This window comes from Antechinus flavipes, chromosome 6 (genome assembly GCF_016432865.1).
Source record: "Antechinus flavipes isolate AdamAnt ecotype Samford, QLD, Australia chromosome 6, AdamAnt_v2, whole genome shotgun sequence".
Classification (NCBI taxonomy): domain Eukaryota; kingdom Metazoa; phylum Chordata; class Mammalia; order Dasyuromorphia; family Dasyuridae; genus Antechinus; species Antechinus flavipes.
In genome coordinates this window covers 237,172,234-237,189,678 of record NC_067403.1, presented here as the reverse complement: position 1 = coordinate 237,189,678, position 17,445 = coordinate 237,172,234, and the positions used below count along the sequence as shown (strand labels likewise).

Below are 17,445 nucleotides of genomic sequence, written 5' to 3'. Positions count from 1 at the left end.
TGAACAAGACAAAAGCCAAACAAAAACAACCAAACCCAAACTCCATTAGGTCTAAATCTAAGCTGTACGTACTGCTGATGACTCGCTAGTTTCATCTGGAGCCTGAGAAACTGATTTTTTCCATATGAATCTGTGCAAGGTAAGGCATGTAATTTGTTCTAAGAATTACAAGTTCATAAAAATCACTTCTCCTTTACCTTGACTCTTTGTAAGATGAGTAGGTATTTTAAAGATCTATGGTTCAATCAGTATGGCCATTTTTGATCACTGTGAAAAAGTGAGACACTTCCTAAAGCAGCCTTTATGAGGTGATGTGGCTAAAAAGTACTCATTTGTACGTCTTGTAAGAAACCTCAATAAGGTAAGGGAGCTGGCCCTCCACAGAAACGAAGACCATTTTTTTGATGGACCTGCATCTAAAGCCTTTTTAATCTGAGAAGGACCTGCCTAAATCCAATGGCAAAGATTTCCAAAGCCAAAGGTCAAGTACAGATTCTAATGAGGACCAGAGAACGCAAATGCAGACAATTTTTTCCTCCTACAAAGCCTTGGGAGGATTTACTAGATTTAAATTCTGACACAAGCTTAATAACCATTTACCTAAAGTCCTCATATGAGGAGAATTTTCAGAAAGTTGTCAATAGAGCTGTCAGGCCCAACAAGGGTGTAAGTCTTTGAATACAAGTTTAGTGGACTATGTTCCTGTCACCTCCAGATCAGATTAGCTAAATTAGGGTAGACTAACTAGGAAAGCCACAGGGAGCTGAATTTATCTGCCATATTAACTTAAATCCTAGTTACAAAAGGACTGTGATCATCATGGGCAAAAGGAAAAACCAGACTGATGAAACCATGGATTTCAAGAATCCATTCAAGTTGAAGAACCAACTCAAATAGACACACAACATGTGACAATTTTTATGGCAAAACATGTTGCTACCTAATTTTAAGACAACACACCAGTTTTACAGCAATGAGCAGACATACAAAACTCCCAACATCCTACATCCAGCTACATATTGTGCATTTATCTATCCAGAGCAGCAGCCTGCTACCATGGGTCAAGCACTGACTAAATAGTTAGAAGACCTTGGATCATGAGTCAGATTTGCTCCTCACTAGTCATGTGCTCACAGGTAATTCCTTAACATCTCTGAATCCTAATTTCCTCATCTATAAAGAAGGGAAAATAATGATATTGAATCACCTACCTCAGGGGGTTCTTTTAGTAAAGTGCTTTGAAACTTAAAAAGCGCTACAGGAAAAGAGTTGTTAAAATATTAAGATACATGTCTAATTTCCCAATATAGTTCTCAAACTCACTATGTCCATTAAAGTGGCCAACTACAGAAAATCTGTTTGAAGAATGTTTTAAAAATGCAATGTTTAGGTCTTCTTAAAAAGTTTCTAATAAAATACTTACTGACACATCTTCATCTTCACAGAGATCAAGCTGTGCATTAATAGCAGAATCAGCCAATTCTGGGAAATGCTTGAAGAATTTCGGAATAAACTGTGCTGCTAATCTTTTTTCCTTGGTGCCTCCTTTTACACCATCTAAGATCACCTGATAGGCATCTTTGTGCTAGAAAAAAAAAATTAGAGAAAAATGCAGTTTCTGATTAGGAGTTGACAAGTACAGAATGGTATCAAAATTGATTGACTTTTTAAAATCTAGGAATTTTACAGTGTGAAAAAATATGACTATTCTCTGAATTTTCCCATTAAATGAGCACAATCCACAGGAACCATGAATTATACCCACTTTAAGTGTTCTCAATTGAAGTTGAAAAAAATAAAATTAATTTATTAACTAGGAGTAGAAACATTCCCAGCTATTTTAAATGACATCACCCCAATTATCTCAAGCTGTGTCATGAAATTCACGCCTGCAAATGCATAAAAATCAAAATGGATTATGAATGAGGTCATTCTGAAATCAAGCAACTTCAAGGATCTTCAGAAGACTTACTACTACTGGGAACAAGCTTTCCTTTTCTCCAGTCCTGAGGTCTTATGATTCATATGAATCATCTAAGCAGATATAAGACTATTGGTTGGGGACACCCTCTCTTACTTTTCTGAAACAGCTAAACTGACTACTTACTTGCAAAGTTTGGACAAGATTGGTGTCAACAATTCTATTTCTTCCAAAGAAAAGCTAAGAGTACCATTTTTTACCATGTTCCCTGCTATTGTCATCTGTCCTTCATATATAGTCTAAGGCCGTTGGCATCCTTCTTGCCACTGTACCCTTTTTCCACCTGCCCTGCAGCTGATCTCCCTTTTATGTATTATCTCTCCTAGTTAATCTGTGTGCTCCTTGAGATCAGAGCCTGTTTTGCTTATATCCTCAGTGTCTGATAAAGCAAGCTGTTGATAAATGCTTTTTCAATAATTCACTCATTTCAGAATATGAGGGGAAAAACGCAATAACAACAAAAAACAACCAAGAATCAAATGCTTATGTGATATAGTCAATGAATTAACTAACTATAATATAATGTCCCACAAAAATGAACTCAAATGTCATTTTCCTTTAATTTTCCTCCTAGAAAGATGTACTTTGAAACCCCAGAATCTTAGCTAAGGAAGAGACTGCACAGTTTAACCAGTGTTTGAATAAGAATACTAAGCACTAAGCCTCTGCTTAAGTTTTTCCACGGTGGTCAAAATCCTAATGTAGGGAACCTAGATAATTTCAATGAGCCAAGAGATTAAGTTATTGACATCTAATAGTATGTTACTTCTTTACAAAGAAATTGGAACAAAAGTTCTATTACATCTGCATATAAGAGTCAATTATGAAGATAAACAGAAAACAGAATTTTTAAATGTCACTAATGAGTTTTCAATAACAGGCAAGGCACTTGTCTTCTTAAATAACCCAGGATATTCGTCAGTCTCTTTCTCTGTACAATTCTCAGGTAAAAGGTGTATGTACTGTTGATAATGGCATAAATAACCTTTTCATCCAGCTTCTTGATGAATCAATCCAACAAAATGCTGTTACTGTACTTTCATCTACAGATCTCAAAGGTCTTTTGAGGCGACTTTTCACAACACCTCCACAAAGTAGATATTATCTGTACTTGACAAAGTAGGAACCACACCCAAAGGGATGCTTTCTGAGAACTTCTAAGGAAATCAGTGGCAAAGGAAAGATGACAGAAGCAACATGCCCACAATCAGGGCGCTGCACTTTTTTTTGTCTTCTTCCACTTCAATGGATATACTTCAGATATTCAAATAAATTAAGTGCCTCTTTCAGAAACTGCAAATCAGTTTTAGCATTGGAGCAATTAATTATATTTATGCTCTTTCTCCTTGCAAATCAACTGAACAAAGAGCGAAGGCCCAAAGAAAATCCTTAGAGTAAGAGAGGAAATGCCTCATCCCACAAACTGATTCAGGTCTCTTAACCTACCCCAAGAGAAAGGACATTCCTAGATATCTAGCAATGAAACTATACAGTTCCAGTAATTTCCAAAATACCACCAATTTTTAAAAGTGGCTTGCAAATCATCAAGTATTAGGATGAATGGACTGAATTTAGGGACCAGGAAGAATGTTGCTGATGGAAGAAGCATGACTCAACCCATGATTTACTTGGATAATACACTAATAAACATAAAATAATCTAGGTGCTGCTCCCTTATACTGAAAGAAAAATTTACTTTGCAATTCACACAAGTTATTTTTTTTAATAAATTACTCAGGAGTTGAATGCCTTAGAATTTGATTCAATTTTACAAAAACAAAACAAAACAAAAAACTTACAAAAAGGTGACTAATGAATTATAATTACTTCATTTCCAAGCTCTTCCATCCTCTAGAGCAAGTGAAGAAAAAGGGATAGGAATAACAATAGATATAACAGAAATCTCATGGACCAAACACTATGTAGATACATAGATGACTATATACTAAAACCAAAGATGGATGCCTTAAATCCAAGGGAAAAAGCTTTTTCCTTAAAACACACACACACACACACACACACACACCCCTTATAATTAAAAAGCCTTAAAAGAAAGAAACCTAACAAATTCATCACAACTTACACAGGATGTGTATTTCTTTGTATTTATTCACATTAACATATATGTATGGACCTATTGGAGTTGAGCCTAGATTTGTAATTTTATTAGTAGAGGCAATTCCTGGATGAAGAAATCCCATGAACCAATGTAGGTTAACACCTTTTAAAAATTTTTTTAATGTGAGAAGTCTTCAGAGACATGGAAAGGTTTAGCTATCTATCACTTTTCAGTAATTTTTTGAATTTGATGAGTATGAGATTACCTACTTTGGCTCAATAATTCTCACTGCTTTTGAAGAGAATTGTTTTGGGTATGTCTGTGTGTGTTTATTTACAATTTTTGTTATTTTCACCTTTCTTTTCTCTCTCTCTCTTTTTTTTTTGGCGCTGAGGCAATTTGGGGTTAAGTGACTTCTCCAGAGTCACACAGCTAGGAAGTGTGAAGAGTTCCGTGTCTGAGCCATATTTGAACTCAGGTTCTCCTGACTTCAGGGCTGGTGCTCTATCCACGGTGCCACCTAGCTGCCCCTATTCTTCACCTTTCATTATGTGTCTACTAGTGACTAGCATCTTGCTCTTATAAATTCTGTATCAATTATTTGTATAAAATGAATGTTAAATTTTTATAATAGACTACCTTTTTGTTGAGAAGTTTTCTTAGAAATGAACAAATTTATTATTTTCCCACTAAAATATTTAGTTGGTGAATAAGAACTGACCAATCTTTTAACAATAAAATTATTATTTTTTTAACTTAAAAAAAAAATAGTGTACAGGTCCAAGGGGAATTTATTTTGGTATACTATAATACTTAACCTCATTTTTCATTTTGCTACTATCCTTATTTACAAGGTTCCTACCCTTCTTCTCACCTATTTGTCCTTTCCCCTCATTACCAACAAACCATTCTTACCTACTGACTAATGATTTCAATTTCTTCTTAACACCCCATCCTTTGAAAAAAAAATCTGATGATATTAGGGGATCTCTATTCAGTTCCACTAAATTATTTTCCCATGTCTTCCCTGATGGAAAATATTTTGTTTTAAAATTATGACTGGGGAAAAAAAAAAAAAAAAACCTTCATACCTCCACAACCTACTCAATCCCCACAATAATTTTCTTTTTGGTCTTTTAATTATAAATTTTGTTCGACCACATACAAATGTCTAGAATCATTAAAAAAAATAAACAAAGAAGATCCAATAGAGAGGGAGGGCCATTTAGAATGGCATCCATATGGCAGAATCCACTTTTTATAATTTAGACAGCTAACACAGATGGGTCATTCTCAACAGCCACATCTTCTTTCCCTCTTGAGAGAAGCCTTGAATCAGCTGCCAGCTTTGGAACCCCCAAAAGGATGACCACTTGCCTATTTTTCTGCTCTCAGGACGCTCTTTCCCTTGGACAGAGAAGGTCATATACTTACAAGTGGAAAAGCTGCCTATGGTGTGTGAATCATACAATGTACAAATTCTTTGGGCAAGCGACTCCCAGGGATCTCCTCCACCTTCTCCTATCTGTCCTCTTCAGATTCAGATTGGGGGCAAAAAGTAGTTTATAAATTTTTCAATGAAATTCATTATAGATCTGGGAACAAGGATGCAGAAAAAGTTATAAGGTTGAAAATGTCTTAAAAAAAACTTGGTCTGGAATTTGGGGCAAGTTTGATTTTAAGAACAAAATAAATATACAAAGATGTGAATGTAAAAATGGGGAAGGAACAAGGCAGTTTGCCTGGAGCAAAGATTAGATCAAGAGAAGATGCAGATATCCATTTAGAAAGGTTTTGAAATACAGGCTGAGAACTCTACTTGGTACGTGAGAAAGTTTGAAGTGGAGCAGGGACATCATCAGATGTGTACACTCACAGTCCATAAAATGGGCCAGACTAGAGAGAAAGTAGAAGAGAAAACTTTTCATTTCAGGAGGCTAATTCAGGCTTGTGCCTGTTCTAGGAAAAGAATGGAGAGAAATTGTGGAGGGTGCAAAAGTAAGAATTAACAATTGGCTAAGAAAGGTTTAAAAAAAAAAAAAAAGGAAGTATGAAAAATAACCCCAAAATTAAATAGGGTGAATGATTTTTACCAAATGCAGAAAATGTGAAGTCAAAACAACAAACTTGGTTTCAGACTCAATTTATGTATAAGGAAAATAAAACCTAAAAGGTTAAGTCCCTTGCCCTGGTTGTGCCCCTTTGACACTGCTTCACGAGGAGTCTGGACGGCCAGGAAGGCCCTCAGGAGGAGAGGCTTGGTACGCTCTGAAAAGGGGAAGAAAGATGACTGCTGGACGCCAGACTTTTAAGTGTCTGGTGTAGGGTGGGGAAGGGGAACCCAGCTTAGAAAACCAGCCTTCAGGGGCCAGAAGAAGGGAAATTAACTATAAAGTTCTTGGAGTCTGACATCTTGAAGCTGTGGGAGAAGGAGGAGAGGTCATTCTTGATGAGAAGAGAGAAAAAGGCCATTCCACTGTCATGAGACAGTCACTGACAATACTGAGGTTCTTGTCTGTCATGATGAGAACCAAAGTTGATTTGTAAAAGTCTAAAGAGACTGAAGAGGTGAAAAAGAGGTGATGATCATTAGAAGATGAGGTTTTCAGGAAATGTGTGGGTAAGGAGAGGATGGATAGTGAGAGCAAGGGTAAAGGGAACCTTGCTAGTCCTTAGGCAGATTGATCAAAGAGTTTCCAGAGGAGGAAGGATGGATAGAATCAAAAGCGGTTATTTTTCTCCATTAAGCTGCTTTGCCCCCTTCCTCCTTTGGTCAAAAAGCTTCCTACAATTTCAGGATAGTGAAATGAAACTCTACAATCACTTCTTATGTGTGTCTCCCCATCACTCCTTGAGAAGTATTAGAATAAACTCTATGGTTAAATCTCAGTATCACACTCTAATATATATTTTCTTAAAATTCAATTGTGACAAGATCTCTCAGTAACCTGAGACTGTGACTTTATATTTGGAACACCAGAATGGGAATAAGGACACTGAGCATAAAACATTTCCTTATTCAGGACTGAATGATTATATGGTGGGAGCTATATTACATACTATATAAAATAATTTATAGTTTTATAGGTAACGATGCTATAAGAATAATGCTCATTAGTTAATTCACAAGAAATTAATCTTAGGTTAGCTTTTCTTTGCACCTCACATATTTTGGGCTCTTCTTTCTCTAGGTGGTCTATATTTAAGGTAAAATAAACCTTTTTTTTCAGCTGAAGCAAAATATCAAGAAAGTAAAACCACAGTGTGAAGCATGTCCTCATCAAATCTGCATGGTACATTAATGTACCTCCATTAATACAAACAATCCAGGGCTGAGTTCCAGTTTCACAGAATTGAGCTAGATAGGGTCTAAGAGGCCATTAAGTCCAACTCCTTCACTTTATGGATGAGGAAACTGATGATGAAAAAAGTTGTCAGTCACACTGCTAGTAATTGTTCAAGAGAGGGCTTGAACTCATCTTCTTGACTCCCAACACTCTATTCCTCTCTTGAGTTGTTTCTTCCTGTTATTCAAAGACACCTTAGAAATTCTGTCTCATATGTAAGTGTCCTCTAAACACGTACTAGAGATTAATAGAGATTAATCATTACAGTTTTCTGTTTTTGCCTTTCTTTGTATTCTCAGAGCTTAGCAAATTTGTTATTCACTTGTGTCCTATTCTTTCTTGATCTCACTTGAGGTTTTCTTGACAAAGTTATTGAAGTGCTTTGCCATTTCTTTGTCCAGCTTATTTTATTGATGAGAAAACTGAGGCAAGCAAGGTGAAGTGATCTGCCCAGGATTGCACAGCTAGTAAAGTATCTAAAACCACATTTGAACCCATGACTTTGAACTTGGCTACCCCAAAGAGCAAGAGCTAAATAAATGCCTGTTGACCGGATTACAAATAAAATTAATTTGGAAAGGGAGGATGGCATTTTAAACTCATACCTGAAACGGGCACATTTTCACCTGAGGCTTTACCAAAATAAATTTCAAATACTTAAAACAAAAACGATTCTTCCTTTTCAGGAAAGCACTTTCATTTTGAATTACAGCATGTCCTGAGTGAGATGGCAAAAACTGAGTCAGATCCTTCTCAGCCTAAACTCCCACCTGGGAGATGATTTGCAAAAGCACTCCCAGATGCCTTCAATAGTCATAATGATGGTACAATACTGAGATTCAAAAAATAATGCTTGTGATTACTTGGACAGCAGAAATTACATTTAAATTTCCTGGCTTTATTATTACAATCCTGTCCCTTCCTCAGGTAAAGGCCACTACCTATTTTCGAACCCCTTAAGATCTAATTCACTTATATTCTGGATTTCAGTCACAGCTGAACTGCTATAGAGATTTGTGGTGAAGGCAGGTTCTTACTCACCAAATGGGAATATTGAAACAACTTATTGTTTGTTGCCTTAGGAGTCTACTCAGCTTGTCAACTGCAGTTTCAAAATTAATAAATTAATAAAAAAACTATTTCTATGCAAAACAATGTTTAAGTCTCAGCAAAGAAACAAAGTATAGACCTTGGCCCCCAGTGTCTCCTAAAGCAGAAGGACAGACAGCAGGGCTCAGAGAGAGGAGAATCTAGCGCTTACATCTCAACATCTTCCAGAGTAGTGGTGCTGAAATCTCTTAATTTCCAAGCAGGGGGAATACTGAAACAACCTACTGTTGTCTCACAAATTTCTACCCTGTAAAAGACTGCAAATTTCCAAAAATACCATTTATTAAGAATCTACGTCCTGGCAAAAAAAAAAAAAAAACCAAACCAAAACAAAAAAACAGGTTTAGCTAAGACCTTGGCCCCCAGCACCTCCTAAAGCAGACAGTCTAGCGCTCACATCCCAACATCTGAAGCCCAATTTGTGCTGAAATCCCTTAGGAGCTAAGCGGGAAATGCTGAAACAACCCACAGCCTCCGACGTGCGCACCCGGTAAATGACTGACGTTTCTAAATTACGAATGATTTTCTAAGAGACGTATTTATGCAAAACTACGTTAAGTCCCGGTCGGGAAGCGCGGCTTCGTTCCGGGCCAGGCCTGTATTTTGCCCCCTCAGTCCCCGCACGGCGCAGGACGGCGAGGAGGCGGCTGCAGGCTCCCCGGGGAACAGCGCGCAGCCAAGGCCGGATTCAGAACCCGCGGGGCGGCCCGCAGAGGGCTGCCGTTCTATCCCTAAGGATTTCCGCGTAGAAATTACCCCGAGTCAGAAAAAGGTCCCGGGGAGCACAAGGGTGGGGACCCGGCGCTCCAGTTTAGGGACAGTCGTACTAGGATTGGGACCGGGGGGGGTGGGGGCGCGATCGATCTCGTCATATAGCTCAATCGATCGGCGCCAGGTCCAGAGCGACTTCTGCTTTTACAGGGAAGGAAACCAAGGCACAGGGAGGGGGGGAAGCCCCATTCGAAAGGAAAGTGTAGCAGATGAGGAAATCGAGGCCCAGGGAGGCTAAATGCCCAGCGCGGGCCTACGCCAAGGATGACAGACGAGGAGACTGAAGCCCAGGGAGAGGAGGTGAGCTGCCCCAGCATGAGGGATGGGGTACAGAGAGGAAAGCGGGACCCAGGGGCTTAACTGACTTCCCGTGGGCTTCAGCAGCGTTTTACAAAGGAGGAAACTGAGGCCCGAGGGGTTAAGTTTGGCCCGTGCATTGGGGGGATTTTACAGATAGGGAAGCTGAGGCCGGGCGGGAAGGGACTCGCGCAAGATTACACGGGTGAGAGGCGGCAGAGGTGGACTTTCGACTCCAGAAGCCGCCGCCGCCGAGGCCTGCTCCCGCCGCGGCCCGGCTGGGCCCACTCACCTGCCCCACTTGCTCCGTGGCGTCGGCGAGAATGCCGTAGTTACGGTAAAGCTCTTCCACAGTCGGCATGATGGGTGGGTGCCCGCCGGGCTCCGGCGCCGCTTCCGCCGCCGCCGCCGCCGCTGTGCTGGGGCTCCCGCTTCGCCGCCGCAGCCGATAGCTCCCGCCGCTGCTACCCCTGGCGCCGCCGTCGTCGTCGTCGTCGTCACCGCTGTCGCCGCAGCTGCGCACAGGCTCGCCCGGCGTGCCACGCCCCGCGCTCACGGGCCGACGTGACGACGTGATGACGTACGGCCGGACGGCGCCGCGAGCGGCCACAGCTCCAAGCCTCTGCTTTGGCGCGCTGGCTACGCCCCCTAGTGGCGGGAGGAGTGAGAGTGGAGCCGCACGGCCACATGTAGCGCCACGCTGGGAGAGAGGGAGAGAGTCCCTTAACTCAGCCGGCAGACAGGCTAAACCCGTTGGGGGTAACAATCAGACCTGTAGATGAGTGAGGGAGCTATGGATGCCAGGTATAAAAGACTTCTCCCTTTGGAATGGGGGGATGAGAACAATTTGTTCCAACGTCCACGCAGATAGCTGGAGAGCTTAGAGCTTGGTCTGCGATGGGAGAGTGGGAGGCCCAGGTCACCCCCGCCTGCCCTGCATCCCAAGGCCCAGGTCATCCCCTGCATCCCAAGGCCCAGGTCATGCACTGCCTCCCAAAGCCCAGGCCATCCCCTGCCTCCCAAAGCCCAGGTCATGCACTGCCTCCCAAGGCCCAGGTCATCCCCTGCATCCCAAGGCCCAGGTCACCCCCTGCATGCCAAGGCCCAGGTCACCCCCTGCATGCCAAGGCCCAGGTCATCCCCTGCATGCCAACGCCCAGGTCATCCCCTGCATGCCAACGCCCAGGTCATCCCCTGCCTCCCAAGGCCCAGGTCACCCCCTGCATCCCAAAGCCCAGGTCACCCCCTGCATCCCAAAGCCCAGGTCATCCCCTGCCTCCCAAGGCCCAGGTCACCCCCTGCATCCCAAAGCCCAGGTCATCCCCTGCATCCCAAGGCCTAGGCCATGCACTGCATCCCAAGGCCCAGGTCATCCCCTGCATCCCAAGGCCCAGGTCACCCCCTGCATCCCAAGGCCCAGGTCATCCCCTGCATCCCAAGGCCCAGGTCACCCCCTGCATCCCAAGGCCCAGGTCATCCCCTGCATCCCAAAGCCCAGGTCATCCCCTGCATCCCAAGGCCCAGGTCACCCCCTGCATCCCAAAGCCCAGGCCATGCACTGCCTCCCAAGGCCCAGGTCACCCCCTGCATCCCAAAGCCCAGGTCATCCCCTGCATCCCAAGGCCCAGGTCATCCCCTGCATCCCAAGGCCCAGGTCATCCCCTGCATCCCAAGGCCCAGGTCATCCCCTGCATCCCAAGGCCCAGGTCATCCCCTGCATCCCAAGGCCCAGGTCACCCCCTGCATCCCAAAGCCCAGGCCATGCCCTGCATCCCAAGGCCCAGGTCACCCCCTGCATCCCAAGGCCCAGGTCATCCCCTGCATCCCAAGGCCCAGGTCATCCCCTGCATCCCAAGGCCCAGGTCACCCCCTGCATCCCAAGGCCCAGGTCACCCCCTGCATCCCAAGGCCCAGGTCATCCCCTGCATCCCAAGGCCCAGGTCATCCCCTGCATCCCAAGGCCCAGGTCACCCCCTGCATCCCAAGGCCCAGGCCATGCACTGCCTCCCAAGGCCCAGGTCATCCCCTGCATGCCAAGGCCCAGGTCATCCCCTGCATGCCAACGCCCAGGTCATCCCCTGCATCCCAAGGCCCAGGTCACCCCCTGCATCCCAAGGCCCAGGTCACCCCCTGCATCCCAAGGCCCAGGCCATGCACTGCCTCCCAAGGCCCAGGTCATCCCCTGCATGCCAAGGCCCAGGTCATCCCCTGCATGCCAACGCCCAGGTCATCCCCTGCCTCCCAAGGCCCAGGTCACCCCCTGCCTCCCAAGGCCCAGGTCACCCCCTGCCTCCCAAGGCCCAGGTCATCCCCTGCATCCCAAGGCCCAGGTCACCCCCTGCATCCCAAGGCCCAGGTCACCCCCTGCCTCCCAAGGCCCAGGTCACCCCCTGCCTCCCAAGGCCCAGGCCATCCCCTGCATCCCAAGGCCCAGGCCATGCACTGCTCCCAAGGCCCAGGTCACCCCCTGCATCCCAAGGCCCTGCATCCCAAGGCCAGGTCATCCCCTGCATCCCAAGGCCCTGCATCCCAAGGCCAGGTCATCCCCTGCATCCCAAGGCCCAGGTCATCCCCTGCATGCCAACGCCCAGGTCATCCCCTGCATCCCAAGGCCCAGGTCATCCCCTGCATCCCAAGGCCCAGGTCACCCCCTGCATCCCAAGGCCCAGGTCATCCCCTGCATCCCAAGGCCCAGGTCACCCCCTGCATCCCAAGGCCCAGGTCATCCCCTGCATCCCAAGGCCCAGGTCACCCCCTGCATCCCAAGGCCCAGGTCACCCCCTGCATCCCAAGGGCCAGGTCATGCACTGCATCCCAAGGCCCAGGTCACCCCCTGCATCCCAAGGCCCAGGTCATCCCCTGCATGCCAAGGCCCAGGTCATCCCCTGCATCCCAAGGCCTAGGCCATGCACTGCATCCCAAGGCCCAGGTCATCCCCTGCATCCCAAGGCCCAGGCCATGCACTGCCTCCCAAGGCCCAGGTCATCCCCTGCATCCCAAGGCCCAGGTCACCCCCTGCATCCCAAGGCCCAGGCCATCCCCTGCATCCCAAGGCCCAGGTCATCCCCTGCATCCCAAAGCCCAGGCCATGCACTGCATCCCAAGGCCCAGGTCATCCCCTGCATCCCAAGGCCCAGGTCATCCCCTGCATCCCAAGGCCCAGGTCATCCCCTGCATCCCAAGGCCCAGGCCATGCACTGCTCCCAAGGCCCAGGTCATCCCCTGCATGCCAAGGCCCAGGTCATCCCCTGCATCCCAAGGCCCAGGTCACCCCCTGCATCCCAAGGCCCAGGTCATCCCCTGCATGCCAAGGCCCAGGTCATCCCCTGCATCCCAAGGCCTAGGCCATGCACTGCATCCCAAGGCCCAGGCCATCCCCTGCATCCCAATGCCTAGGCCATGCACTGCATCCCAAGGCCCAGGTCACCCCCTGCATCCCAAGGCCCAGGTCATCCCCTGCATGCCAAGGCCCAGGTCATCCCCTGCATCCCAAGGCCTAGGCCATGCACTGCATCCCAAGGCCCAGGTCATCCCCTGCATCCCAAGGCCCAGGCCATGCACTGCCTCCCAAGGCCCAGGTCATCCCCTGCATCCCAAGGCCCAGGTCACCCCCTGCATCCCAAGGCCCAGGCCATCCCCTGCATCCCAAGGCCCAGGTCATCCCCTGCATCCCAAAGCCCAGGCCATGCACTGCATCCCAAGGCCCAGGTCATCCCCTGCATCCCAAGGCCCAGGTCATCCCCTGCATCCCAAGGCCCAGGTCATCCCCTGCATCCCAAGGCCCAGGCCATGCACTGCCTCCCAAGGCCCAGGTCATCCCCTGCATGCCAAGGCCCAGGTCATCCCCTGCATCCCAAGGCCCAGGTCACCCCCTGCATCCCAAGGCCCAGGTCATCCCCTGCATGCCAAGGCCCAGGTCATCCCCTGCATCCCAAGGCCTAGGCCATGCACTGCATCCCAAGGCCCAGGCCATCCCCTGCATCCCAAGGCCTAGGCCATGCACTGCATCCCAAGGCCCAGGCCATCCCCTGCATCCCAAGGCCCAGGTCATCCCCTGCATCCCAAGGCCCAGGTCATGCACTGCATCCCAAGGCCCAGGCCATGCACTGCTCCCAAGGCCCAGGTCATCCCCTGTATCCCAAGGCCCAGGTCTCCCCTGCATGCCAAAGCCCAGGTCATCCCCTGCATGCCAAGGCCCAGGTCATCCCCTGCATCCCAAGGCCCAGGTCATCCCCTGCATCCCAAAGCCCAGGCCATGCACTGCCTCCCAAGGCCCAGGTCATCCCCTGCATGCCAAGGCCCAGGTCATCCCCTGCATCCAAGGCCCAGGTCATCCCCTGCATCCCAAAGCCCAGGCCATGCACTGCCTCCCAAGGCCCAGGTCATCCCCTGCATGCCAAGGCCCAGGTCATCCCCTGCATCCCAAGGCCCAGGTCATCCCCTGCATCCCAAGGCCCAGGTCATGCACTGCATCCCAAGGCCCAGGTCATCCCCTGCATCCCAAGGCCCAGGTCATCCCCTGCATCCCAAAGCCCAGGCCATGCCCTGCATCCCAAAGCCCAGGCCATCCCCTGCATCCCAATGCCTAGGCCATGCACTGCATCCCAAGGCCCAGGTCATCCCCGGCATCCCAAGGCCCAGGTCACCCCCTGCATCCCAAGGCCCAGGTCATCCCCTGCATCCCAAGGCCCAGGCCATGCACTGCCTCCCAAGGCAGGTTAGGGTTAGGGTTAGGGTTAGGGTTAGGGTTAGGGTTAGGGTTAGGGTTAGGGTTAGGGTTAGGGTTAGAGTCGGGAGTCGGGAGGCAGCGCATTTAGGGTTAGAGTCGGGGGTTAGGGTCCCAAGGCCCAGGTCATCCCCTGCATCCCAAGGCCCAGGTCATCCCCTGCATCCAAGGCCCAGGCCATGCACTGCATCCCAAGGCCCAGGTCATCCCCTGCATCCCAAGGCCCAGGTCATCCCCTGCATCCCAAGGCCCAGGTCATCCCCTGCATCCCAAGGCCCAGGCCATGCACTGCATCCCAAGGCCCAGGTCATCCCCTGCATCCCAAGGCCCAGGTCATCCCCTGCATCCCAAGGCCCAGGTCATCCCCTGCATCCCAAAGCCCAGGCCATGCACTACATCCCAAGGCCCAGGTCATCCCCTGCATCCCAAGGCCCAGGTCATCCCCTGCATGCCCTGCATCCCAAGGCCCAGGTCACCCCCTGCATCCCAAGGCCCAGGTCATCCCCTGCATGCCAAGGCCCAGGTCATCCCCTGCATCCCAAGGCCTAGGCCATGCACTGCATCCCAAGGCCCAGGCCATCCCCTGCATCCCAAGGCCTAGGCCATGCACTGCATCCCAAGGCCCAGGCCATCCCCTGCATCCCAAGGCCCAGGTCATCCCCTGCATCCCAAGGCCCAGGTCATGCACTGCATCCCAAGGCCCAGGCCATGCACTGCCTCCCAAGGCCCAGGTCATCCCCTGTATCCCAAGGCCCAGGTCTCCCCTGCATGCCAAAGCCCAGGTCATCCCCTGCATGCCAAGGCCCAGGTCATCCCCTGCATCCCAAGGCCCAGGTCATCCCCTGCATCCCAAAGCCCAGGCCATGCACTGCCTCCCAAGGCCCAGGTCATCCCCTGCATCCCAAGGCCAGGTCATCCCCTGCATCCCAAGGCCCAGGTCATCCCCTGCATCCCAAAGCCCAGGCCATGCACTGCCTCCCAAGGCCCAGGTCATCCCCTGCATGCCAAGGCCCAGGTCATCCCCTGCATCCCAAGGCCCAGGTCATCCCCTGCATCCCAAGGCCCAGGTCATGCACTGCATCCCAAGGCCCAGGTCATCCCCTGCATCCCAAGGCCCAGGTCATCCCCTGCATCCCAAAGCCCAGGCCATGCCCTGCATCCCAAAGCCCAGGCCATCCCCTGCATCCCAATGCCTAGGCCATGCACTGCATCCCAAGGCCCAGGTCATCCCCGGCATCCCAAGGCCCAGGTCACCCCCTGCATCCCAAGGCCCAGGTCATCCCCTGCATCCCAAGGCCCAGGCCATGCACTGCCTCCCAAGGCAGGTTAGGGTTAGGGTTAGGGTTAGGGTTAGGGTTAGGGTTAGGGTTAGGGTTAGGGTTAGGGTTAGGGTTAGAGTCGGGAGTCGGGAGGCAGCGCATTTAGGGTTAGAGTCGGGGGTTAGGGTCCCAAGGCCCAGGTCATCCCCTGCATCCCAAGGCCCAGGTCATCCCCTGCATCCCAAGGCCCAGGCCATGCACTGCATCCCAAGGCCCAGGTCATCCCCTGCATCCCAAGGCCCAGGTCATCCCCTGCATCCCAAGGCCCAGGTCATCCCCTGCATCCCAAGGCCCAGGCCATGCACTGCATCCCAAGGCCCAGGTCATCCCCTGCATCCCAAGGCCCAGGTCATCCCCTGCATCCCAAGGCCCAGGTCATCCCCTGCATCCCAAAGCCCAGGCCATGCACTACATCCCAAGGCCCAGGTCATCCCCTGCATCCCAAGGCCCAGGTCATCCCCTGCATGCCCTGCATCCCAAGGCCCAGGTCATCCCCTGCATCCCAAGGCCCAGGTCATCCCCCGCATCCCAAGGCCCAGGTCATCCCCTGCATCCCAAGGCCCAGGTCATCCCCCGCATCCCAAGGCCCAGGTCATCCCCTGCATCCCAAGGCCCAGGTCATCCCCTGCATCCCAAGGCCCAGGTCATCCCCTGTATCCCAAGGCCCAGGTCATCCCCTGCATGCCAAAGCCCAGGTCATCCCCTGCATGCCAAGGCCCAGGTCATCCCCTGCATCCCAAGGCCCAGGTCATCCCCTGCATCCCAAAGCCCAGGCCATGCACTGCCTCCCAAGGCCCAGGTCATCCCCTGCATGCCAAGGCCCAGGTCATCCCCTGCATCCCAAGGCCCAGGTCATCCCCTGCATCCCAAGGCCCAGGTCATGCACTGCATCCCAAGGCCCAGGCCATGCACTGCCTCCCAAGGCCCAGGTCATCCCCTGCATGCCAAGGCCCAGGTCATCCCCTGCATCCCAAGGCCCAGGTCATCCCCTGCATCCCAAGGCCCAGGTCATGCACTGCATCCCAAGGCCCAGGCCATGCCCTGCCTCCCAAGGCCCAGGCCATGCCCTGCCTCCCAAGGCCCAGGCCATGCCCTGCCTCCCAAAGCCCAGGTCACCCCCTGCATCCCAAGGCCCAGGTCACCCCCTGCATCCCAAGGCCCAGGTCACCCCCTGCATCCCAAGGCCCAGGTCATGCACTGCATCCCAAAGCCCAGGCCATGCACTGCCTCCCAAGCCCAGGTCATCCCCTGCATGCCAAGGCCCAGGTCATCCCCTGCATCCCAAGGCCCAGGTCATCCCCTGCATCCCAATGCCTAGGCCATGCACTGCATCCCAAGGCCCAGGTCATCCCCTGCATCCCAAAGCCCAGGTCATCCCCTGCATCCCAAGGCCCAGGTCACCCCCTGCATCCCAAAGCCCAGGCCATGCACTGCCTCCCAAGGCCCAGGTCACCCCCTGCATCCCAAAGCCCAGGTCATCCCCTGCATCCCAAGGCCCAGGTCATCCCCTGCATCCCAAGGCCCAGGTCATCCCCTGCATCCCAAGGCCCAGGTCATCCCCTGCATCCCAAGGCCCAGGTCATCCCCTGCATCCCAAGGCCCAGGTCACCCCCTGCATCCCAAAGCCCAGGCCATGCCCTGCATCCCAAGGCCCAGGTCACCCCCTGCATCCAAGGCCCAGGTCATCCCCTGCATCCCAAGGCCCAGGTCATCCCCTGCATCCCAAGGCCCAGGTCACCCCCTGCATCCCAAGGCCCAGGTCACCCCCTGCATCCCAAGGCCCAGATCATCCCCTGCATCCCAAGGCCCAGATCATCCCCTGCATCCCAAGGCCC

The 17,445-nt window shown here is 50.4% G+C and overlaps 1 protein-coding gene across 2 annotated transcripts in view; it reads right to left on the bottom strand.

Annotated features, from left to right (window-relative positions):
- API5 (apoptosis inhibitor 5) overlaps positions 1-10,051 on the bottom strand; it is a 31,146-nt gene extending 21,095 nt beyond the window's left edge. For both annotated transcript variants that reach the window (XM_051963814.1, XM_051963815.1), the window contains exons 1-2: positions 9,858-10,051; positions 1,424-1,585 (exon numbers count right to left, since the gene is read on the bottom strand). In XM_051963814.1, the coding sequence (XP_051819774.1) occupies positions 1,424-1,585; positions 9,858-9,926 (231 nt within the window). In that variant the 5' untranslated portion in view covers positions 9,927-10,051. The remainder of the gene's footprint in view (positions 1-1,423; positions 1,586-9,857) is intronic.
- Between the last annotated feature and the right edge of the window lie 7,394 nt (positions 10,052-17,445).